Source organism: Oncorhynchus clarkii, chromosome 32 (genome assembly GCF_045791955.1).
Source record: "Oncorhynchus clarkii lewisi isolate Uvic-CL-2024 chromosome 32, UVic_Ocla_1.0, whole genome shotgun sequence".
Lineage (NCBI taxonomy): Eukaryota > Metazoa > Chordata > Actinopteri > Salmoniformes > Salmonidae > Oncorhynchus > Oncorhynchus clarkii.
In genome coordinates, this window is record NC_092178.1 from 14636082 (window position 1) to 14662794 (window position 26713).

Consider the following 26713-nt stretch of genomic DNA (forward strand, 5'->3'; position numbering starts at 1 on the left):
AACAACCAACACTACACACCCTAACAACCAACACTACACACCCTAACAAACAACACAACACACCCTAACAACCAACACTACACACCGTAACAACCAACACAACACAACCTAACAATCAACACTACACACCATAAACACTACACACCCTAACAATCAACACTACACACCAAAAACACTACACACCCTAACAATCAACACTACACACCATAAACACTACACACCCTAACAACCAACACTACACACCATAAACACTACACACCCTAACAACCAACACTACACACCATAAACACTACACACCCTAACAACCAACACTACACACCATAAACACTACACACCCTAAAAATCAACACTACACACCATAAACACTACACACCCTAACAATCAACACTACACACCATAAACACTACACACCCTAACAACCAACACTACACACCATAAACACTACACACCCTAACAATCAACACTACACACCATAAACACTACACACCCTAACAACCAACATTCAGATGGAGCCGGAGAAGAAGGCTGACGTTTAACGTGTCCCTAACCAATTGTGTTTTTTGTTTGTTTCTTTACATTGTTTGTAACTTATTTTGCAACTTATTTTGTACATAATGTTGCTCCTACCATCTCTTAAAACCGAAAACACCAGAACTGGAAATCAGAATAGTGATTACTCACCACGAACTAGCAAAATCCTTTTTGTACTTTAACGAGTCTGACGTGAATGATATACTGCTTTCCCGTAAACAGGCACAGATCCCCGTAATTTGCGTGAAGAGAAGGTAGAGAAAAAGGGGCTGGAGGGCGGGCTGCCTTGTGAGAATTCGTTATACGTTGTACCGGCAGGATAGAACAGCGCGGTCTGGTAAGACCGCGCTGTATTTTTGTAAATAACAGCTGGTGCACGATATCAAAGGAAGTCTCTAGGTTTTGCTTGCATGAGGTATCGTATCTCATGATAAGCTGTAGACCACACTATCTACCTATAGAGTTTTCATCTGTATTTTTCGTAGCTGTCTACATACCACCACAGGCTGAAGCTGGCACTAAGACCGCACTCAATGAGCTGTATTCCACAATAAGCAAACAGGAAAATGCTCACCCAGAGGGTGAGGGGACTTTAATGGGGAACTTAAATCTGTCTTAACAAATTTCTATCAGCATGTGCAACTAGAGTGAAAAGAACTCTGGAACAACTTTATTCCACACACAGAGATGCGTACAAAGCTCTCCCTCGCCCTCCATTTGGCAAATCTGACCATAATTCTATCCTCCTGATTCCTGTTACGAACAAAAATTAAAGCAGGAATCACTAGTGACTCAATCAGTAAAAAAGGGGTCAGATGAAGCAGATACTAAGCTACAGGACTGTTTTGCTAGCACAGACTGGAATATGTTCTGGAATTCCTCCGATGGCATTGAGGAGTACACCACATCAGTCATTGGCTTCATCAATAACTGTATCGATGACGTCGTCCCCACAGTAACCATACGTACATACCCCAACCAGAAGCCGCGCTGTATTTTTGTAAATAACAGCTGGTGCACGATATCAAAGGAAGTCTCTAGGTTTTGCTTGCATGAGGTATCGTATCTCATGATAAGCTGTAGACCACACTATCTACCTATAGAGTTTTCATCTGTATTTTTCGTAGCTGTCTACATACCACCACAGGCTGAAGCTGGCACTAAGACCGCACTCAATGAGCTGTATTCCACAATAAGCAAACAGGAAAATGCTCACCCAGAGGGTGAGGGGACTTTAATGGGGAACTTAAATCTGTCTTAACAAATTTCTATCAGCATGTGCAACTAGAGTGAAAAGAACTCTGGAACAACTTTATTCCACACACAGAGATGCGTACAAAGCTCTCCCTCGCCCTCCATTTGGCAAATCTGACCATAATTCTATCCTCCTGATTCCTGTTACGAACAAAAATTAAAGCAGGAATCACTAGTGACTCAATCAGTAAAAAAGGGGTCAGATGAAGCAGATACTAAGCTACAGGACTGTTTTGCTAGCACAGACTGGAATATGTTCTGGAATTCCTCCGATGGCATTGAGGAGTACACCACATCAGTCATTGGCTTCATCAATAACTGTATCGATGACGTCGTCCCCACAGTAACCATACGTACATACCCCAACCAGAAGCCATGGAGGAGCGGGAAGGAGCGGGAAGCTTAGAATAAATCCCTCTATCCCCTCCGACGAATCATCAAACAGGAAAAGCGTCAATACAGGATTAATGACGAATCATATTACGCCGGTTATGACACTCGTCGGATGTGTCAAGGCTTGCAAACCATTACAGACTACAAAGAGAAGCACAGCCGAGAGCTGCCCAGTGACACGAGCCTACCAGATGAGCTAAACTACTTCTATGCTCGCTTCGAGGCAAATAACACTGAAACATGCATGAGAGCACCAGATGTTCCTGAAAACTGTGTGATCACACTCTCTGCAGCTGATGTGAGTAAGACCTTCAAACAGGTCAACGTTCACAAGGCCGCAGGGCCAGATGGATTACCAGGACGTGTACTGCGAGCATGCGCTGATCAACTAGCATGTTTCTTCACTGACATTTTCAACCTCTCCCTGTCCGAGTCTGTAATACCAACATATTTTAAGCAGACCAACATAGTTCCTGTGCCCAAGAACACTAAGGTAACCTGCCTAAATGACTACCAACCCATAGCGCTCACGTCTGTAGCCATGAAGTGCTTTGAAAGGCTGGTCATGGCTCACATCAACACCATTGATGTGAGAAATCTCTATTGCAATCCACATTGCCCTTTCCCACCTGGACAAAAGGAACACCTATGTGAGAATGCTGTTCATTGACTACAGCTCAGCGTTCACCACCATAGTGCCCTCAAAGCTCATAAATAGCTATGGACCCTGGGACTAAACACCTCCCTCTGCAACTGGATCCTGGACTTCCTGATGGGCCGCCCCCAGATGGTAAGGGTAGGCAGCAACACATCCGTCACTCTGATCTTCAACACGGGGGCCCCTCAGGGGTGCGTGCTCAGTCCCCTCCTGTACTCCCTGTTCACTCATGACTGCACGGCAAAGCACGACTCCAACACCATCATGAGGTTTGCCGATGACACAACAGTGGTACGCCTGATCACCGACAACGACGAGACAGCCTATAGGGAGGAGGTCAGAGACCTGATCGTGTGGTGCCAGGACAACAACCTCCCCCTCAATGTGATCAAGACAAAGGATTGTGGACTACAGGAAAAGAGGACCGAGCACGCCCCCATTCTCATCGACGGGGCTGCAGTGGAGCAGGTTGAGAGCTTCAAGTTCCTTGGTGTCCACATCACACCAACAAACTAACATGGTCCAAGCACACCAAGACAATCGTGAAGAGGGCTCGACAAAACCTATTCGCCCTCAGATTTGGCATGGGTCCTGAGGTCCTCAAAAGGTTCTACAGCTGCACCATCGAGAGCATGGTGCAACCTGACTGGTTGCACCATGCTCTCGATGGTGCAGCTGTAGAACCTTTTGAGGACCTCAAAACTGCCTCGTATGGCAACTGCTCGGCCTACGACCGCAAGGCACTACAGAGGGTAGTGCATATAACCCAATTCATTACTGGGGCCAAGTTTCCTGCCATCCAGGACCTCTATACCAGGCGGTGTCAGAGGAAGGCCCTAAAATTTGTCAAAGACTCCAGCCACCCTAGTCATAGACTGTTCTCTCTCCAACGACATGGCAAGTGATACCGGAGCGCCAAGTCTAGATCCAAGAGGCTTCTAAACAGCTTCTACCCCGAAGCCATGAGACTCTTGAACATCTAGTCTGTAATTTCTACATAAATTTGTTGACTTTTGAATAAATTACATTCCGTATAGCTCTTGATTATTGAAGAATATAACTTATAAATCCCTCATGTGCTTAGTTCAACTGTGGTACCATGTATCACATTAGAACCCCAAATATAAGCTTGATTTATTCCATTGTCTGTAAAATGGACTATGTGTAGCTTCGAAACATGGTTCAAACTGTCATTTTGATCTGATGCATGGTCAGTCCTGGTATCCATAGATCTGTCTATGAATAGTTACATTTCTCCAGCCCCATCCCTTAGATGTTAACCAAAACATTAGCGGGTTGACCACTCTATTTTTGTTTGAACTGCAGATTTCCTTTTTAAAGATCTGTCTTTTAGATATTCTTCCTATCTCCTTTGATTAAGAAACATGTTTTTTATAACAACCCTAACTCGCCAACAAGCATATACTTTACTCAGACAGTTTTCTTTGCCTCCCAAATGTATTATGGACTCCCCTTTCTACTTCCATCTCCTTTCATACAATCAAAATGTGTTCTCCTCTACTTTCACCCAATCAGAATATGTTCCCCTCTACTTTCATCCAATCAGAATGTGTTCCCTTCTACTTTCCTCCAATCAGAATGTTTTTCCCCTCTCCTTTCGTCCAATCAGAATGTGTTTGGGGACCCCCCTGCTCTGCCAGAGTACAAGGTGGCGGATGCCAAGAAGTCCAAGTTCATCTTGCTTCACTTCAGCACCTTCAAGGCGGGTTGGGATTGGCTGATCCTGCTGGCCACCTTCTACGTTGCCGTGACAGTGCCCTACAACGTCTGCTTCATCGGAGACGATGACCTCACCAGGAGCACTACAGTCAGCGACATCGCTGTGGAGATACTCTTTATTATAGGTATAAGGGAGGGTCATATGTGTGTATGGGAGGGGGTTACGTGGCATGGGGTTAGGCTTATGGTTGGGTTGGGGTTAGGGCTAAGGTTAGGCTTTGGTTAGGGACAGTGTTAGGGTCAGTGAAAGGGTTAAGGTTAGGGTTATGGTTAGGGACAGTGTTAGGGTCAGGGAAAGGGTTAAGGTTAGGGACAGTGTGTATAGTTTGTTGTCCAGCAGCTCAGTAACCTCAATTACACTGATAGTGTATTTGTGTGTACTGTTACGTTCCCGAAGGACAAACTCAAAATGTCACCTCTCACAGAAAAGGGAACTAATAAAAAGTAACTTTGACAACAAAGACAAAACAGAAAGGGGTTCATAATTGGTTGAAAGACACCCATGAAAGTTGGAAAGTAACTGATAAGGGCTTCTTAAAGCCCAACACATTTGCATCAGAGGAAAAACTAAAGGAAATCAACTCACACCGATTTAGGATAGGGAGTAAAACGAATATGTATTTCTGGCTAACTAAAGTGGAAGCACTAACATGAGGTGTAGCTCTCTCAACGTTGCCTCTTCCTGATACACTGTAGGTCTTAAATGCCAGTTGGGCCAGCTCAAGTGAAACATATCCTCACTAACGAGGTGTCTCCAATCAGTGTGTTTAAACTAACGTGCTAACCAACCTCAAAATGGATAGAGAATCCAAAACAGTACTTATTACATTATCTGATTGTAAATCATGGATCTGTAACCTTACACCCACCACTCTCTCCCTCCCTCCCTCCCTCCCTCCCTCCCTCCCTCTCCCTCTCTATCTCTCTCTCTCCCTCCCTCTATCTCACTCTCTCTCCCTCTTTTCCTCCCAGACATTGTGTTCAGTTTCCGTACCACTTACGTGAGTAAGTCTGGGCAAGTGATTTTCAGTGCGAGGTTGATCTGCATCCACTACATGACCACGTGGTTCATCATTGACCTGGTTGCCGCGCTGCCCTTTGACCTCCTCTATGCCTTCAAAGTCAGCGTGGTGAGTTTTCTGATTGGTTGAAATCACTGTGATGCTGGGTGGTGTATTGTCATTCATTTAAAGAGGAATTCAATGTCTTAGAAAGCAGGGGTGAGTTTTTTTTTGCCAAATCACTGAAGAATACATATTAAAACCATTACATTTGCAAGGACTAGATTGGGTTTTAATACAGTACTGTATCTAGCCATTGTATCTGCCAAGCACATTCCATCTCACATTTGTTATGGGATCAATATCTAAAGTAATCCTAGACTTGGCGCTCCGGTACCGCTTTCCATGCGATAGCATAAAGAACAGTCTATGACTGGGGTGGCTGGAGTCTTTGACCATTTTTAGGGCCTTCCTCTGACACAGCCGTGTGTAGAGGTCCTGGACGGCAGGCAGCAGCTTAGCCCCAGTGATGTGCTGGGCCGTACACACTACCCTCTGTGGCCAATATACTAGAAGAGTATAATATTAGAAGAGTAAAAATACATGTTTTGTCATACCCGGGGTATACAGTCTGATATACCACGGCTTTCGGCCAATCAGCATCTAGGGCTCGAACCACCGAGTTATAGCTGTTTTAAAGCAGTGTCTCTTGATTGATTGGTAATATCTAATACAATGGTATTGTATTGTATTTACAGTACCTGGGCTGAGACACAACTGGCATTTGAAAATAATGGATATTGTATTTACAGTTCCCGAGCTGAGACACAAGTGGCATTTGAAAAGAATGGATAGCATTGATTACTTTATAACACAGAGGAACTGGTGGTTTTCCCGCACGTGTTTCTGTGTATTGATTTCATAAACAGCACAAGGGAAACAGTTCCATCACATTGTGCCATCAGAGCCTTTACTGTTCTAGTATAATAATACACTATATATACAAAGGTATGTGGACACCCCTTCAAATTAGTGGATCTGGCTATTTCAGCCACACCCGTTACTGACAGGTGTATGAAATGGAGCACACAGCCATGCATTCTCCATAGACAAACATTGGCAGTAGAATGGCCTTACTGAAGAGCTTAGTGACTTTTGATGTGGCACCGTCATAGGATGCCACCATTCCAACAAGTCAGTTCGTGAAATTTCTGGCCTGCTAGAGCTGCCCCAGTCAACTGTAAGTGTTGTTATTGTGACGTGGAAACGTCTAGGAGCAACAACGGCTCAGCCGCGAAGTGACAGGCCACACAAGCTCACAGAATGGGACCCCCGAGTGCTGAAAGGCGTAGCGAATAAAAATTGTCTGTCCTCGGTTGCAACACTCACTACTGAGTTCCAAACTGCATCTGGAAGCAACGTCAGCACAATAACTGTTAATCGGGAGCTTCATGAAATGGGTTTCCATGGCCGAGCAGCTGCACACAAACCTAATATTACCATGCGCAATGCCAAGCATCGTCTGGAGTGGTGTATAGCTCGCCGCCATTGGACTCTGGAGCAGTGGAAATGCGTTCTCTGGAGTGATGAATCACGCTTCACCATCTGGCAGTCCGACGGACGAATCTGGGTTTGGCGGATGCCAGGAGAACGCCACCTGCCCTAATGCATAGTGCCAAATGTAAAGTTTGGTGGAGGAGGATAATGGTGTGGGGCTGTTTTTGATGGTTCGGGCTAGGCTCCGTAGTTGCAGTGAAGGGAAATCTTAACGCTACAGCATGCAATGACATTCTAGACGATTCTGTGCTTCCAACTTTGTGGCAACAGTTTGGGGAAGGTCCTTTCCTGTTTCAGCATGACAATGCCCCCATGCACAAAGCGAGGTCCATACAGAAAGGGTTTGTCGAAATCATTGTGGAAGAACTTGACTGGCCTGCACAGAGCCCTGACCTCAACCTCATTGAACACCTTTGGGATGAATTGGAACGCTGACTGTGAGCCAGGCTTAATCGACCAACATCAGTGCCCAACCTCTCTAATGTCCTTGTGGCTGAATGGAAGCAAGTCCCCACAGCAATGTTCCAACACAGTGGAAAGCTTTCCCAGAAGAGCGGAGGCATTTATAGCAGCAAAGAGGGGACCGACTCCATATTAATGCCCATGATTTTGGAATGAGATGTTCGACGAGCAGGTATCCATGGTTCCGTTGAGAATAGTTGTATGGCAAAACTCCAGATATTTAGCAAATTAGAACAATTTCAGCAATTGAATGATGTTACCCAATTTGAAACACTGCTCTCTGTGGCTGGGGATCAGGAAGAATCAGTATCTGGTCAGATAGGTCTCTCCTCTACTTTGGATCCACTAAATTGAATCAAATTGAACTAATATATTTGACACATACACATACACACACACACATTAACCCATAATCAATCACTCATCACAGAGAATAACAGGAACAACCTGTGTGATTCTTTATAACATCATATGACAGCAGGAAATCAACAATGGAATCGCGCTGTGACTAATTGAGACTGGGTCAGGATGGTGAGAGAGAGAGAAAAAGAGGGAGAAGATACATGCAAACATAATGAAAAGAGCGAACACAAGAGAAAGAGAGATATAGAGGGAGAGAGAAAGAGAGGTATAGAGGGAGAGAGAAAGAGAGGTATAGAGGGAGAGAGAAAGAGAGGTATAGAGGGAGAGAGAAAGAGAGGCATAGAGGGAGAGAGAAAGAGAGATATAGAGGTAGAGAGAAAGAGAGATATAGAGGGAGAGAGAAAGAGAGGTATAGAGGGAGAGAGAAAGAGAGGTATAGAGGGAGAGAGAAAGAGAGGTATAGAGGGAGAGAGAAAGAGAGATATAGAGGGAGAGAGAAAGAGAGGTATAGAGGGAGAGAGAAAGAGAGATATAGAGGGAGAGAGAAAGAGAGGTATAGAGGGAGAGAGAAAGAGAGATATAGAGGGAGAGAGAAAGAGAGGTATAGAGGGAGAGAGAAAGAGAGGTATAGAGGGAGAGAGAAAGAGAGGTATAGAGGGAGAGAGAAAGAGAGATATAGAGGGAGAGAGAAAGAGAGATATAGAGGGAGAGAGAAAGAGATATAGAGGGAGAGAGAAAGAGAGATATAGAGGGAGAGAGAAAGAGAGGTATAGAGGGAGAGAGAAAGAGCGGTATAGAGGGAGAGAGAAAGAGAGGTATAGAGGGAGAGAGAAAGAGAGATATAGAGGGAGAGAGAAAGAGAGGTATAGAGGGAGAGAGAAAGAGAGATATAGAGGGAGAGAGAAAGAGAGGTATAGAGGGAGAGAGAAAGAGAGATATAGAGGGAGAGAGGAAGAGAGATATAGAGGGAGAGAGAAAGAGAGATATAGAGGGAGAGAGAAAGAGAGATATAGAGGGAGAGAGAAAGAGAGATATAGAGGGAGAGATAAAGAGAGATATAGAGGGAGAGAGAAAGAGAGGTATAGAGGGAGAGAGAAAGAGAGGTATAGAGGGAGAGAGAAAGAGAGGTATAGAGGGAGAGAGAAAGAGAGATATAGAGGGAGAGAGAAAGAGAGGTATAGAGGGAGAGAGAAAGAGAGATATAGAGGGAGAGAGAAAGAGAGGTATAGAGGGAGAGAGAAAGAGAGATATAGAGGGAGAGAGAAAGAGAGATATAGAGGGAGAGAGAAAGAGAGGTATAGAGGGAGAGAGAAAGAGAGGTATAGAGGGAGAGAGAAAGAGAGATATAGAGGGAGAGAGAAAGAGAGATATAGAGGGAGAGAGAAAGAGAGGTATAGAGGGAGAGAGAAAGAGAGGTATAGAGGGAGAGAGAAAGAGAGGTATAGAGGGAGAGAGAAAGGGGGGAGAAAATACATAGACAATGAGAGAGTAAATAATACAAGAGTAAATAATAAAAGAGTGAGAGAGGGAATGGTAAAGGTGAGATGGAGAGAGAGTTCATCAAAGAAAGAAATGGATAGAAATGGTGACAAGACAAAGAGACAGAGATCGAGAGAGAGAGAAGGAGAGAGGGAGAGAAAGGGAGAGAGGGAGAGAGGGAGAATGACAGGGTGCTCAAGTGCTCCGGGCGTAAGCACTGCTTGGTTCCAGACTCTATTAGTGAAAATACCATGGTGTCCCAGAGGACACTGGTTTGAGCATGCAGCCACCCGGGCCGGTGGGGGCGATGCCAGGGGAGCCCAGCCACGCAGGGTAATTGTCGAGTGTCTGGAGTGATGTCCCTGCTAAGGCTGTAGGCCATATTCACCAGAATGAGACAAGGGGTCCCTGTGCTGACTCTCCCTTTCTCTTTCTCTCCTGCCTTTCTCTCTCTCTCATTCTCATTCAGTTTCTCGATGTTCACTCTCTTCCCCTTGACCCTCTGTTGTTTTCATTTCTGTTTCTCCTTTCTCTTTCGTTTTCCATCTTCTCCTCACAGTACCTCCACTCTCTCTCTTCCTCTCTCACTCTATTTCTTTCTCTCTCTCTCTCTCTCTCCATAAGTAGTACAATATTTGTATTCTCAATTTCCATTCTCTGTAACCCAGTACTAAAGCAGGGATAGGAGTCAGGTGCATCTATCCCAGATGCATCTCATGTAGAATGGAGACACATAGGAAGATCCTATAAGGGTTCCAAAATAATTCTTCAGCTGTCCCCATTTGAGAACCCTTTTTGGTTCCAGGTAGAACCCTTTTCTATTCCATGTAGAACCCTCTGTGGAAAGGGTTCTAGATGGAACCAAAAAGGGTTCTTCAAAGGGTTCTCCAATCGACAGTCGAAGAACCCTTTTAGTTTCTGGATAGTACCTTTTTTTCTAAGAGTATATTGACTCCGGTTAACCACTTCAAATTCCTAATCTACTGTATACAACAATGACTTCTATCCAACACTATGACGCTCAGAAGGTCAAAGTCCCATTATAATCCTATAATGGTTATGGTGAGAATGGAAGGGATCACCTTCGCTACCTTGCTCTCCAACCAACGTGCATGAATTTAGGAGCAAACTGAAGGAGAGAGGAGATTCAGACACTCTTGGAAGACTACAGAATGAAATTAAAAAAGCTTATTGTTAAAAGTACAAGACACTTAACAAATACTTTTTATTTTATTTAATTCCATTGTCTTCCAAGAGTTTCTAGTGGTTATGATGTCATCGTGTCACTGAGGCCATTGGCAGTTAATCTCTTTATTAATACTTGATTGCTGGGATGATTATGACTCTTATGGATTCTGTCTTCAGTAGGCACTAGAGGGATGGTTGATATGTGAATGTCCCAGTTGCACAGTTCGCAGCATGGTTTCTCATGGTCTTAATCTTCTGTGGCTAATACAAAACAAACATTGTGTGGAATCAGTGGGAGGATGGCCTTCTCTGATTGGGTCGTTGAGCTGGGGGTGTGGCTGGAGGGAGAGCGATAATGATTGTTACAGCACTACCTTGGAAACAGTGGTGGGCAAATCCATAGTTATGAAATGGTAATTGTACACCTGACAAGGAGAAATTTAAGATGAAAGAACAAAATGAGGAATAAGTTGGATATAGAAGGTAGTGAGAGTGTTGGTGGTGAGAGATGTACACATCTATCATGGCTCAGGCTAAGACCTGGAGGCAGATACTACGAGTCTCAGAGTTTATTTCAGTACAAGTGGCAGGCAATCGGTAGGTCAAGGCAGGCAAAGAGTCATAATCCAAATCAAAGTCAGGCAGGGTCAGGGCAGCAGGCAGGCAGGGTCAGGGCACCAGGCAGGCAGGGTCAGGACAGCAGGCAGGCAGGGTCAGGGCAGCAGGCAGGCAGGGTCAGGACAGCAGGCAGGCAGGGTCAGGGCAGCAGGCAGGCAGGGTCAGGGCACCAGGCAGGCAGGGTCAGGGCAGCAGGCAGGCAGGGCAGCAGGCAGGCAGGAGGGTCAGGGCAGCAGGCAGGCAGGCAGGGTCAGGGCAGCAGGCAGGCAGGGTCAGGGCAGCAGGCAGGCAGGGTCAGGGCAGCAGGCAGGCTTCTCCTCACAGTACCTCCACTCTCTCTCACTCTATTTCTCTCTCTCTATCTCTCTCTCTCTCTCCATAAGTAGTACAATATATGTATTCTCAATTTCCATTCTCTGTAACCCAGTACTAAAGCAGGGATAGGAGTCAGGTGCATCTATCCCAGATGCATCTCATGTAGAATGGAGACACAGAGGAAGATCCTATAAGGGTTCCAAAATAATTATTCAGTTGTCCCCATATGAGAACCCTTTTTGGTTCCAGGTAGAACCCTTTTCTATTCCATGTAGAACCCTCTGTGGAAAGGGTTCTAGATGGAACCAAAATGGGTTCTTCAAAGGGTTCTCCAATCAACAGTCGAAGAACCCTTTTAGTTTCTGGATAGTACCTTTTTTTCTAAGAGTATATTGACTCCGGTTAACCACTTCAAATTCCTAATCTACTGTATACAACAATGACTTCTATCCAACACTATGACGCTCAGAAGGTCAAAGTCCCATTATAATCCTATAATGGTTATGGTGAGAATGGAAGGGATCACTGTCGCTACCTTGCTCTCCAACCAACGTGCATGAATTTAGGAGCAAACTGAAGGAGAGAGGAGATTCAGACACTCTTGGAAGACTACAGAATGAAATTAAAAAAGCTTATTGTTAAAAGTACAAGACACTTAACAAATACTTTTTATTTTATTTAATTCCATTGTAAGGGTCAGGACAGCAGGCAGGCAGGTACAGGACAGCAGGCAGGTACAGGACAGCAGGCAGGCAGGTACAGGACAGCAGGCAGGCAGGGTCAGGACAGCAGGCAGGCAGGGTCAGGACAGCAGGCAGGCAGGGTCAGGACAGCAGGCAGGCAGGGTCAGGACAGCAGGCAGGCAGGGTCAGGACAGCAGGCAGGCAGGGTCAGGACAGCAGGCAGGCAGGGTCAGGACAGCAGGCAGGCAGGTACAGGACAGCAGGCAGGCAGGGTCAGGGCAGCAGGCAGGCAGGTACAGGGCAGCAGGCAGGCAGGTACAGGGCAGCAGACAGGCAGGGTCAGGGCAGCAGGCAGGCAGGGTCAGGGCAGCAGGCAGGCAGGGTCAGGGCAGCAGGCAGGCAGGGTCAGGGCAGCAGGCAGGGTCAGGGCAGCAGGCAGGCAGGCTCAGGAAAGGCACAAAGGCCAAAACTGGGATGACTAGAAAAAGCAACAAAAAGATTGCACACAGGGAACACACTGGTAGGACTTGACGACACAAGACAAACTGGCAACAGACAAACAGAAAACACAGGTATAAATATACATGAGGTAATTGGAGACACCTGGAGGGGGTGGAGACAATCACAAGACAGGTGAAACAGATCAGGGTGTGACAAAATGACCTGCGTTTGGAGTTATGTCTCTCTCTCTCTCTCTCTCTCTCTCTCTCTCTCTCTCTCTCTCTCTCTCTCTCTCTCTCTCTCTCTCTCTCTCTCTCTCTCTCTCTCTCTCTCTCTCTCTCTCTCTCTCTCTCTCTCTCTCTCTCAAATTCAATTCAATTCAATTCAATTCAATGGGCATTATTGGCATGGGAAACAAAAGTTTACATTGCCAAATCAAGTGAAATAGATAACGAACAAAAGTGAAATAAACAATATAAAATGAACAGTATACATTACATTCACAGAAGCTCAAAAGGAATAGAGTCAAGTTCTCCCACTTAAAAAGATAGGTAGGTAGGTACACTTCAACTATGACAGACACAATGAGAAAGAAAATCCAGAAAATCACATTGTAGGATTTTTTATGAATTTATTTGCAAATCATGGTGGAAAATAAGTATTTGGTCACCTACAAACAAGCAAGATTTCTGGCTCTCACAGACCTGTAACTTCTTCTTTAAGAGGCTCTTCTGTCCTCCACTCGTTACTTGTATTAATGGCACCTGTTTGAACTTGCTAGCAGTATAACAGACACCTGTCCACAACCTCAAACAGTCACACTCCAAACTCCACTATGGCCAAGACCAAAGAGCTGTCAAAGGACACCAGAAACAAAATTGTAGACCTGCACCAGGCTGGGAAGACTGAATCTGCAATAGGCAGCTTGGTTTGAAGAAATCAACTGTGGGAGCAATTATTAGGAAATGGAAGACATACAAGACCACTGATAAACTCCCTCGATCTGGGGCTCCACGCAAGATCTCACCCCGTGGGGTCAAAATGATCACAAGAACGGTGAGCAAAAATCCCAGAACCACACGGGGGGACCTAGTGAATGACCTGCAGAGAGCTGGGACCAAAGTAACAAAGCCTACCATCAGCAAGGGCATTGAAGATGAAACGTGGCTGGGTCTTTCAGCAACGAAGGAGTGGCTTTGTAAGAAGCATTTCAAGGTCCTGGAGTGGCCTAGCCAGTCTCCAGATCTCAACCCCATAGAAAATCTTTGGAGGGAGTTGAAAGTCCGTGTTGCCCAGCAACAGCCCCAAAACATCACTGCTCTAGAGGAGATCTGCATGGAGGAATGGGCCAAAATACCAGCAACAATGTGTGAAAACCTTGTGAAGACTTACAGAAAACGTTTGACCTCTGTCATTGCCAACAAAGGGTATATAACAAAGTATTGAGATACACTTTTGTTATTGACCAAATACTTATTTTTCACCATAATTTGTAAATAAATTAATTTAAAATCCTACAATGTGATTTTATGGATTTTTTTTCTCATTTTGTCTGTCATAGTTGAAGTGTACCTATGATGAAAATTACAGGGCTCTCTCTTCTTTTTAAGAGGGAGAACTTGCACAATTGGTGGCTGACTAAATACTTTTTTTGCCCCACTGTATACTGTTTACTGTAGGTTTTCTACTGCCAAGTTTACACCTTCATTATTAGAGTTCAACATTTTGTCCAAGAAGTTGTCTAATTAGCCTCTAGTGACTCCCCATCCCGCATGAGGGAGCGTAATCATCGACTGACACTAATTAGCATAACGCAACGGACATAAATAGTCCTAGAAAATATTCCTATTCATGAAAAACACAAGTGAAATATATTGAGACACAGCTTAGCCTTTTGTTAATCACCCTGTCATCTCAGATTTTCAAAAATGTGCTTTACAGCCAAAGCTAGACAAGCATTTGTGTAAGTTTATCGATAGCCTAGCATAGCATTTTGTCCAGCTAGCAGCAGGTAACTTGGTCACGGAAATCAGAAAAGCAATCAAATTAAATAATTTACCTTTGATGAGCTTCGGATGTTTTCACTCACGAGACTCCCAGTTAGATAGCAAATGCTCCTTTTTCCCAAAATATTATTTTTGTAGGCGAAATAGCTCCGTTTGTTCTTCACGTTTGGCTGAGAAATCGCCCGGAAATTGGCGAAAAACATTCCAAATTAGCTCCATAATATCGACAGAAACATGGCAAACGTTGTTTATAATCAATCCTCAAGGTGTTTTTCAAATATCTATTCGATAATATATCCATTGGGGCAATTAGTTTTTCAGTAGGACCGATTGGTGTAATGGCTACCTCTGTACTTTACACGAGAATCTCTCTGGGAGCATCAGGTGACCACTTGCGCAATGTAGCCGCCTACGGGTATTCTTCAACATAAATGCGTAAAACTACGTCACAATGCTGTAGACACCTTCGGGAATACGGAGAAAGAGTAATCTGGTTGATAGCCCATTCACTGCTCAATAGGGACGCATTGGAACGCAGCGCTTTCAAAACATGAGGCACTTCCGGATTGGATTTTTCTCAGGCTATACTCACAGACAATATTTTTACAGTTTTGGAAACTTTAGAGTGTTTTCTATCCTAAGCTGTCAATTATATGCGTATTCTAGCATCTTGTCCTGACAAAATATCCCGTTTACTACGGGAACGTCCAAAATTGAAAATACTGCCCCGTAGTCACAAAAGGCTAACAAGGGTTGAATTTGTTGTTGCCTAATTGTTTTTTAGTAGGTTTCCACATTACTTTCCATCCATCAATAGCGTTTCTTAATATTATTCAGTTCCTTTGGCTTTGATGTCTCGTGATTGAGTATTGCTCTGTTCAAGTAGACTGTGATTTTACTGTGATCTGACAAGGGTGTCAGTGGGCAGACTGTGAACGCTCATAGAGAATTTGACTTGACATCAATGATAAAGTATTCTACAGTACTACTGCAAACAGATGAGCTATAATTGTACCTACCCACTGAGTCCCCTCGAAGCCTACCATTAACAACATACATACCCAGCGTGCGACAGAACTACAGGAGTTGTGATATGTTTTTGTTGGTTATGTTGTCGTAGTTGTGTCTAGGGTGGCATATGGGGGAGGGAACCCTGTCAACTTCAGGTAGGTGTTTGTCCCCTTGTTTGCTGAGGGTGTCAAGTTCTTGTCCAGTTTTGGCGTTTACAGTGTATTCTGAAAGTATTCAGACAATTTGACTATTTCCGCATTTTGTTATGTTGCAATCTTATTCTAAAATTGCTTAAATACATTTTTTCCTCATTAATTTTCACACAATACCCCATAATGATAAAGCAAAAACATTTTAGAATATCTGCAAATTTATGAAAATAAAAAACTGAACTATCACATTTACTTAAGTATTCAGACCCTTTGCTCGGTACTTTGTGGAAGCACCTTAGGTGCATAGGTCTGATCTGAGGGGTTCTAAATGGGGTGTGGGCATGGTTAGTTTGGGGGTTATTGATTGGTCTGTCTGTCTGTCTGTCTGTCTGTCTGTCTGACTCTCTCTTTGACTCTATCTCGCTCTCTCTCTCTGACTCTCTTTCTCTCTGATTCTTTCTCTCTTTCTCACTCTCTCTCACTCTCTCTTTCTATTTTTTTTTCTCTCTCTCTCTCTCTCTCTCTCTCTCTCTCTCTCTCTCTCTCTCTCTTTTAAATCCACTTCCTCTCTACCCTTCATCTCTATTTTCTCATTGTCCTTCTCCCTTTCTTGAAAGTGCCTCCTTTCTGTTTTGTTACCTTTCTACACAATTACTGGCCCACTTTCTTACTCTTGACCATCTTCCCCCTCCATTTGCGCAAACCTGCGCACACACACACACGCACAAGCATGCAAATGTACACACACACACACACATTCTCCCACTATTTCTCAGTTAGTCCCAGAGAAAAGGCTGTTTGTAAATATGTATGTGTGGGTGGGTGGGTGGGTGGGTGGGTGTGTGTGTGTGTGTGTGTGTGTGTGTGTGTGTGTGTGTGTGTGTGTGTGTGTGTGTGTGTGTGTGTGTGTGTGTGTGTGTGTGTGTGTGTGTGTGTGTGTGTGTGTGTGTGTGTGGTGGCTAAGGTCTAAGGAGCTGTGTTATGATGGGAGGGAGGGAGAGAGAGAGAGAGAGAGAGAGAGAGAGAGAGAGAGAGAAAGGTGAAAGCATATGTAAGTGGATAGAGATTTACACACACACACACAAAGACTTTAAAGTGAAGTGAAGTGTATGATTGCTATTTTTTCACTGAAAGATCCTTGTCAGTCAGAAACACTCTTTATTGTTGCCATATGAGCATTTTAACAGGCCTGAAATAAGTTGTTATAGAGAGGGAACGTACGGATTGGACAGCTAGTGGGATTTGAAATGGAACAGGGCTTTGAAGGGACTTTAGAAAGTGCTTACTTTGACCTCAGACATGGTTGTGTATTTTGTATAGCTCAGCACTGGTTTATTGCCATTGGTTTACTGTTTGTGTGGTTCTGAGTTTACAGCATTGTTGCAGTGAGCTATAGCTTTACTATCAGCCTGGGTGGCAAGGGGAGATTGCTGCTCATTTTCATTGCCTTGTTAAAGACGCAGTGTGTACCAAATGGCACCCTATTCACAATATAGTGCACTACTTTTGACCAGGACCCGTTGGACTCTGGTCAAATGTAGTGCGCTGTATAAGGAATAGGGTACTATTTGGCACGCACACACAGGGCATTCGTGAGTTCCTGTTCACAGGAAATCACTCTCTGCATTCGTTCTCTCTCACAGTGCCTTCAGCACCAAGCACTCAAATGTCAAAGAAATGAAAGAAGTGTGAGAATATGCAGCAGTGTATTTACTCAAAGCATGGAGGAGAACTATATTCCTGTTGAAGATCACAAGACGGATGATGAGGATGATGATGATTTTTTAATGATGCCATTGGTATAATTTTATAGATTTTAATATTGCTGATCTGCTCTGAAAGATAGTGCTGACAACAATGATGATGCAGATTTAATTTGTAATAAAAAATAAATAATATGTTACCTTTATTTAACTAGGCAAGTAAGTTATGAACAAATTCTTATTTACAACGACGGCCAAACCCAGACGACGCTGGGCCAATTGTACGCCGCAGTATGGGACTCCCAATCACTGCCAGATGTAATACAGTCTGGATTCGACCAGGGACTGTAATGACGCCTCTTGCACTGAGATGCAGTGCCTTAGACCGCTGCGCCCCTCGGGAGCAATGATGTGTGACGATGCTGTGAAGATGCTGAAGGAAACAGGTTCAAAAATATCTATATCCACTGTAAAACGAGTCCTATATCGACATAACCTGAAAGGCCGCTCAGCAAGGACAAAGCCACTGCTCCAAAACCGCCATAAAAAAGCCAGACTACGTTTGCAACTGCACATGGGGACAAAGATCATACTTTTTGGAGAAATGTCCTCTGGTCTGATGAAACAAAAATGGAACTGTTTGGCCATAATGACCATCGTTATGTTTGGAGGAAAAAGGGGGATGCTTGCAAGCCGAAGAACACCATCCCAACCATGAAGAATGGGGGTGCAGCATCATGTTGTGGAGGTGCTTTGCTTCAGGAGGGACTGGTGCACTTCACAAAATAGATGGCATCATGAGAAGGAAAAATATGTGAATATATTGAAGCAACATCTCAAGACATCAGCTTGGTCGCAAATGGGTCTTCCAAATGGACAATGACCCTAAGCATACTTCCAAAGTTGTGGCAAAATGGCTTAAGGACAACATAGTCAAGGTATTGGAGTGGCCATCACAAATCCCTGACCTCAATGCCATAGAAAATTTGTGAGCTGTCACGACTTCCCCCGAAGTCGGTCCCTCTCCTTGTTCGGACGACGTTCGGCGATCGACGTCACCGCTCTTCTAGCCATCGCCGATCCACCTTTCATTTTCCATTTGTTTTGTCTTGTCTTCCCACACACCTGGTTTCAATTCCATCAATTACATGTTGTGTATTTAACCCTCTGTTCCCCACATGTCCTTGTCAGGTATTGTTTATTGTAAGTGCTTGTGCACGTTATGTCTGGGTTTTTTGTCCCATTGTATATATTGTTTTTGTTCAAGGTGATTTTTATCATTAAACTGATCCGTTGTAACACAGTCTTTGCTCTCCTGCGCCTGTCTTCTCTACCGCCAGTACGCACACCTTACATGAGCAGAACTGAAAAAGCGTGTGCGAGCAAGGAGGCCTAGAAACCTGACTCAGTTCCACCAGCTCTGTCAGGAGGACTGGGCCAAAATTCACCCAACTTATTGTGGGAAGCTTGTGGAGGCAACCCAAAACGTTTGACCCAAGTTAAACAATTTAAAGGCAATGCTACCAAATACTAATTGAGTATATGTAAACTTCTGACCCACTGGGAATGTGATGAAAGAACTTAAAGCTAAAATAAATAATTCTATGTACTATTATTCTGACATTTCACATTCTTAAAATAAAGTGGTGATCCTAACTGACCTAAAACAGGGAATTTTTACTAGGATTAAATATCAGGAATTGTGAAAAACTGAGTTTAAATGTATTTGGCTAAGGTGTATGTAAACTTCCGACTTCAACTGTAGTTGGCCTGAACAGCACCAGCATTCTCATTAACATTGTACTTGCTATGACTGTGATATGTTGTTGTTAATCTACATTAGTTGAATGCACTGACAGCCTTGAGCCTTCTTGGGTATGATGCTACAAGCTTGGCACACCTGTATTTGGGGAGTTTCTACCATTCTTCTCTGCAGATCCTCTCAAGCTCTGTCAGGTTATAACAAAAGCTGAAATATATCACTCTACTATTATTCTGACATTTCACATTCTTAAAATAAAGTGGTGATCCTAACTGACCTAAAACAGGGAAATTTTACTAGGATTAAATGTCAGGAATTGTGAAAAACTGAGTTTAAATGTATTTGGCTAAGGTGCATATAAACTTCTGACTTCAACTGTGCTTGGGTTACACTTTACGCAGGCATTTACACAGGCAGGACAATTCTGATATTTTTTTCATTAATTGGTCTTTGGACCAATCAGATCAGCTCTTAAAAAGATCTGATGTGAAAAGATCTGATGTGATTTGTCAAAAGACCAACTGGTGGAAAAAATATCAGAATTGGGCTGCCTGTGTTAAGGCAGCCATATATGCTTTTACACAAAGTACAGGAGGACATTGTCATATCCATAGAACAGGACTCCTTCAATAGATAAGCCATCTCAGGCTCCTAAACTGAGTTAGATGATGGTTTGATGATAACAGGTGATGTCAGATGGTGGTAATGCCAAGTATTGGTGATGCCAGATGATGGTGATGCCAGGTAGTGGTGATGCCAGGTGATGGTGATGCCAGGAAATGGTGATGTCAGATGATGGTGATGCCAGATGGTGGTGATGCCCGGTAGTGGGGATGGCAGGTAATGGTGATTCCAGGTAGTGGTGATGCCAGGTTTTTGGTGATGCCAGATGATGGGGATGCCAGTTATGGGTGATGCCAGATAGAGATGATGCCAGGCCAGGGTGATGCCAGGCGATGGTGATGCCAGGCGATGGTAATGCCAGGTGAATGCCAGATCCTCACTACGACCTCTCTACCATTTCCATAATGCAGTCATGCAGGTCACATTGATCAAGAAGCAGCCGGTTCTGAAATGCATCTTTTAAGTCCAAAAATGTGTCAGTCAGCTGAGGAGGAGTAGGATGATAATGACGATGAAGACTCTTGCCACTTGCTCCCCTCTGTACCTCATCTGCTATCACTGTAATAGAACCACACCTGTCATTCATTCCCCACCCAGGTATCAGTAGTCCACCTGTTGAAGACAGTGCGTCTGCTCCGGCTGCTGCGTCTGCTCCAGAAGATGGACCGGTACTCCCAGCACAGCACTGTGGTGCTCACCCTGCTCATGTCCATGTTCGCCCTGCTGGCCCACTGGATGGCCTGCATCTGGTACGTCATCGGCAAGAAGGAGATGGAGGCCAACGCCTACTCCTGGGACATCGGTTAGTGGTGCGAGCGGCTATTTCTGTCTGATCAGGGATTTGGGGCATCACATCAGCGAGCAGCTTGTTCTGACTTGGAGGGGAGGGGGGGGGGTATCAGAGATGGGGAAAGTAGAGGTCAGGAAGAGAGGTAAGAGGGTGAGGGGTGAGCATCTGAGGGGTGTACATGTCAGAGAATGGATCAGGGGTATGGTGGGCATCGCATCTGTAAGTGGCTAGTTCTGTCTGGAGGGGTTCAGGGATGGGATCAGTCACCTGGCTAGAGACCATGGACATCAATGAATAAGCCGGACATCGGTGAGCAGCTAGTTCTGTCTTAGAGCTCAGGGGTGGGGCTGATATTTGGTGAGTGGGTGTTTTTGGTTGGTAGTGTCAGCTGGTTTTCGCAGCATATCATGGCTTATGCGTAGTTGTTTTTGGCTAGCCTATATTAGCTTTCCAGCAAGCATCTCTCTCTGCAGTTTTAATGGCTGTGTTGATTATTTTATTGATTTGAGTGATTTCTAGCGAGACCTTTGTTACATATGCTAAAACATATTCATGCATGGGGAATTAAATGTGACTGGGGAAAAAACATGTCCTGTTTTTATTTGTTTCTGGGGTTATGATTGACAGAGTAGCATAGTCCCACAGTAATGACTAGTCATCGGCCCAAACTTCCCCTGAACTACTCCAGATCCAACACATAATGAGGCCTCTAGGGCTGATCCTCAGTGAGTATCGATGAGCCAGGTGCTGTTCTCAATTACCTCTACCTGACGTCTCCAAACTGATTCTGGGTCAGTATTGATGGGGCCATGAGAAGCTGATGCTTTTTTCCCCAATTAACTCAGCCTCAGTGTCATAAAATGATCTGAGGTCAGTATATCAGGGCTACCGGATTAATGTGCTCTATCCCAATTACGGTATTTTAACACTGATCCCACGTCAGTGTCAGGAGCTCTGTGAGAGAGGTATATCCAATTACCATTCTTCAGTGTCTGGTGGAGGTCTCAGGGGCCTGATGACTATCTCAACACTCACGTCACAGATAGAACCTGACCTAGGATCAGTTTTGGTTCTCAGGTTACTTGCTATGGATTGGATTGCTATGGGATGGATTGGGACCAGAAATTGTCCTGGTTGTTTCTAACACCACATTATTTTCCAAATGATGATCATTCTGTGCAGTCCGTTTCTACCTGCTATTACTCCAGTTTGTATGTTAGGCATCCAGGGCTCTGGATACAGTGGAGACAGCTCAGAGAAGCTATATTGTTGACTCCAATTTTGGGCTCCAATGATGTTATATGTATTTACATAGGTAGTGCAAGGCTCTGGGGAAAATAAGTAAACCACGTAGGGAATAGGGAGACATTCAGAACAAAGCCTCACAAGAATGATTGGAGAAAGTTTCTACCACATTCCTTACACTTCTTCTACATGATGAGAGGGAGTGTACGAGAGAAGAGTAGAGAATTGGAACAAAGCCTGTCTTTCCCTTCCTCCTCTCTGTCTCCAGGCTGGCTCCATGAGTTGGGGAAGCGTCTAGAGTCTCCCTACGACCCCCTGGGGGAAGTGAACGGGACGGGGCTGAGCGGTCCTTCTCTGAGGAGTGTCTACATCGCTTCTCTCTACTTCACCCTGTCCAGTCTGACCAGCGTGGGCTTCGGCAACGTGTCGGCCAACACCGACGCTGAGAAGATCTTCTCCATCTGCACCATGCTCATCGGAGGTAGTGGAGATACACACAAGTACACATACACACATCACAATTCATGCATGTAAAATGTGACTGCCAGGCAGATAGTTCTATTTAGTTGATGGTCATCATTTTTGTTATGTCTGGTTTCATCTAGTTGTACTGTGATAAAGACTAAAGTGGCTGATCAGTTGGTTTGGACCAGTTTTATCTGGTCCAAACCAGAGACGTGAACTGGTTTTGGGGCAGAGGGTTTAAATGAGGTCACAGTGGCAAGTGTTCTCCCTCTGGATGTGGTAAATGTCCCCGACTGCCTGGGGGCAATCACACGCACGCTCACACACACACACAGGGAGGATAGAGACATAAGGTGTGTGTGTGTGTGTGTGTGTGTGTGTGTGTGTGTGTGTGTGTGTGTGTGTGTGTGTGTGTGTGTGTGTGTGTGGATGTGTGTGTGGATGTGTGTGTGGATGTGTGTGTGTCCCACGCCTCATCTCCCCTGTCTCCCCCCAGTGTTTATGAGATGAAAACAAAGACCTAGCCAGCCCAGATAGAGTCTGGTATAGGTCAGACCTAGTGTGTACAGTATATAGGGGAAATTGAGTTATTAGCCTTGAGTAAATCTTTTTCTTCTCTTCACTCAATCTCATGCCCCACCTCTCAATCTCATGCCCATCCAACTTCCAATTGAACCCTCCAAACAACCCCCAACCCCAATTTTACTCCCACACTCTAACCCCAAACCAATATCATGGCCACCCCATCTTCCAATTTCATGCCCCTGCAAATCCTAATTGAACCCCCCAAAACCCTGCTTCCCTCCCTCCCCCTCTAGCGTTGATGCACGCCCTGGTGTTTGGTAACGTGACGGCCATTATCCAGCGGATGTACTCTCGCTGGTCCCAGTACCACACCCGCACCAAGGACCTGAAGGACTTCATCCGAGTCCACCACCTGCCCCAGGGCCTCAAACAGCGCATGCTGGAGTACTTCCAGACCACATGGTCCGTCAACAACGGCATTGACTCCAACGAGGTGATTCAACTAATCAAGGGCTTGATGATAACTTTGATTGTAGACAATTAAGAGACTTGGCTGAAAATGTGGAGAGAGAGAGAAAGAGAGAGAGAGTGACTGAGGCTCACTGAGACAGAGAGACAGATACGTAGGTAGACCAAGAAAAAGATAGAGACAGAAGCTGAGTGTGAGACAGTGGCCAATCATGCCTCGAGAGATGTTTGCCTGTGAGACACATAACAGAACAGAGCAAAGCATTCATATAGGATAGGGAGATGAATCACAGATGTATGAATTATAGATAGGCCTGTTGATTAAAGTGGGCCTCTGTGGGCTGATGACTCATTGATCTTTTCTGCTCAGCACTTTTCTGTTATATGCTGAAACAGAGACTGACAAACATTGTGTGTCACGGATTAGATGTTGGAGAGATTGGAGAGATTGGAGAGATTGATTACTGTGATAGAAATGTAGCTGGTGCTTTGTGATGGGAACAATAGTGTGAAGCAGAGTTCTCAATATAGGGTCTGGGCCGGTATTCAGGAAGCGTCTAAAAATCTAGGATCAGATCCTCTCTGTCCATTCAACACAATCTGTAAAGATTCCTCCCCACTCTGCTGAAAAGTTTTTTCTCCATACATGAGTAATGGTTAAGAGCGTTGGGCCCGTAACCAAAAGGTTGCTGGTTCAAATCCCTGAGCCGACTAGGTGAAAAATGTATCGGTGCCCTTGAGCAAGGAACTTAACACTTAATTTCTCTGACTAAAATGACTAAAATATATGTACATTATTTTTTAATTGTGATTTATCAGGGGCTGCTGCAGCAACTTCAGCCCCACCACTTCCCAAGGCTATGCCCAGTTGTGCCGTGTCAACTCGCTCCATGCAGCACAGCCTAAAGTCAACACAACTGCAAAACACTTGCAATATTTTCACCAAAGTGCCTTCATTCAAAGTGGCCTGATACATGCTGATGTTCGGTGACATCATTACTTTGTATTTATTTACCTGACCTTTTTAACCTTTATTTAACCAGGAAGTCCCTTGAGGTGAATAATAGAAATAAAAAAGTCAAGAGAAAACTGACCAAGATAACAGTTTAGAGTCAACTGCAATCTGCCATGGCTGTCAATCTCTCTCCCTCTTTCCTCCTTCCCCTCTCCTCTTCCTTTCTCTCTTCTTCTCTCTCTCCCCTCCCTCTTGCTCTCTGTCCACCTCCCCCTCCCCTCAGTTGCTGAAGGACTTCCCAGATGAGCTGCGCTCTGACATCACCATGCACCTGAACAAGGAGATATTGGAGCTGTCTCTGTTTGCCTCGGCCAGCAGGGGGTGCCTGCGCTCCCTGTCCCTGCACATCAAGACCACGTTCTGCGCCCCTGGGGAGTACCTGCTGCGCCAGGGGGATGCCCTGCAGGCCATCTTCTTTGTCTGCTCTGGGTCCATGGAGGTGCTGAAGGATGGCATGGTGTTGGCTATACTGGGTGAGACATGGTGTTGGCTATACTGGGTGAGACATGGAGGGAGGGAGGGAGGGAGGGAGGGAGGGAGGGAGGGAGGGAGGGAGGGAGGGACAGGCGGGCGGGCGGGCAGGCAGAACGGTAGGCAGACACTTAGGCAGGCAGTCCGGGGACAGACAGACAGACAGACAGACAGACGCAGGCAGGCAGGCAGGCAGGCAGGCAGGCAGGCAGGCAGGCAGGCAGACAGACAGGCAGGCATAAAGAGACAGGCAGGCAGACAGGCAAGCAGACAGACAGACAAGCAGGCAGGCCGACAGACAGACAGACAGACAGACAGACTGTCTGTCTGTCTGTCTGTCTGTCTGTCTGTCTGACAGGCAGGGAGGCAGGGAGGCAGGCACAGACAAACAAACAGACAGACAGAATCCAAGTCCATTGTTGGAACACTTTGTGATGCTACTTGTCTGATTCCATCCCAACAGGCCACCTGTGGATCATAGTTTCCATTGTCGGGCGGAATCTACAGTCCTCTGTCACCTGTCACTCCCATGAGTTATCCATCCATTCCATTCACCATGAAAACCCCTGTTCTTTATGACAGCTACTGTGTCTGACCTCCAGCTGTATGACGGCGTCTGACAGAAAGACCATCTACACTTCTCTATATTTTTCCTCTCTTCAATTTAAGGAGCTTTATTGGCATGGGAAGTATGTTTGCATTGCCAAAGCAAGTGAAATAGATAATAAACAAAAGTGAAATGATCAATAAACATGAACAGTAAACATTACACTCACAAAAGTTCCAAAATAATAAAGACATTTCTAATGTCATGTTGTAATGATGTGCAAGTATTTAAAGTACAAAAGGGAAAATAAAAAACATGAATATAGGTTGTATTTACAATGGTGTTTGTTCTTCACTGGTTGCCCTTTTCTTGTGGCAACAGGTGACAAATATTTCTGCTGTGATTGCACACTGTGATATTTCACCCAATAGATATGGGAGTTGATCATTTGATTTGTTTTCAAATTTGTTGGTCTGTGTAATCTGAGGGGAATATGTGTCTCTAATATGGGTCATCCATTTGGCAGGAAGTGCAGCTCATTTTGTGGGCAGTGTGCACATAGCCTTTCTTCTCTTGAGAGCCAGGTCTGCCTTCAGCAGCCTTTCTCAATAGCAAGGCTATGCTCACTGAGTCTGTATTAATTCTTTCCAATGTGTCAAGTAATTATCCTTTTGTTTTCTCATGATTTGGTTGGGTCTAATTGTGTTGCTGTCCTGGGGCTCTGTGGGGTCTGTTTGTGTTTGTGAACAGAGCCCCAGGACCAGCTTGCTTAGGGGACTCTTCTCCAGGTTAATTTCTCTGTAGGTGATGGCTTTGTTATGGAAGGTTTGGGAATTGCTTCGTTTTAGGTGGTTGTAGAATTTATTTGGCTCTTTTCTGGATTTTGATCATTAGCGGGTATTGGCCTAATTCTGCTCTCTGTGCATTATTTGGTGTTTTACGTTGTACATAGAGGATATTTTTGCAGAATTCTGCATGCAGTCTCAATTTGGTGTTGTGCTGGTCTGGTTTGATCTGTATGAATTGTGTGGACTAGCTCTGAGCTCCACCATTTCTCTCTCCAGCTCTGTGAATGTATCCCTCTCAATGATGGAGGAGCAGTGCAGTTGTGGGACCCGGGTGTGGGGGGGGTGACTGTCCTCTTCTGCAGGACAGTTTGAAGAGATGTGATCAGACTCACTCAGGGTGGGGGAGTAGTCACAGAGAGATCAAATCAAATGTTATTTGTCACATACACATGGTTAGC

The 26713-nt window shown here is 44.8% G+C and overlaps 1 protein-coding gene across 1 annotated transcript in view; it reads left to right on the forward strand.

The window, feature by feature from the left end:
- LOC139391728 (voltage-gated delayed rectifier potassium channel KCNH8-like) overlaps window positions 1-26713 on the forward strand; it is a 118530-nt gene that overhangs the window by 48562 nt on the left and 43255 nt on the right. The window contains exons 5-10 of the mRNA XM_071139227.1: window positions 4467-4701; window positions 5549-5706; window positions 20539-20743; window positions 22245-22457; window positions 23260-23459; window positions 24673-24922. Of these exons, the coding sequence (XP_070995328.1) occupies window positions 4467-4701; window positions 5549-5706; window positions 20539-20743; window positions 22245-22457; window positions 23260-23459; window positions 24673-24922 (1261 nt within the window). The remainder of the gene's footprint in view (window positions 1-4466; window positions 4702-5548; window positions 5707-20538; window positions 20744-22244; window positions 22458-23259; window positions 23460-24672; window positions 24923-26713) is intronic.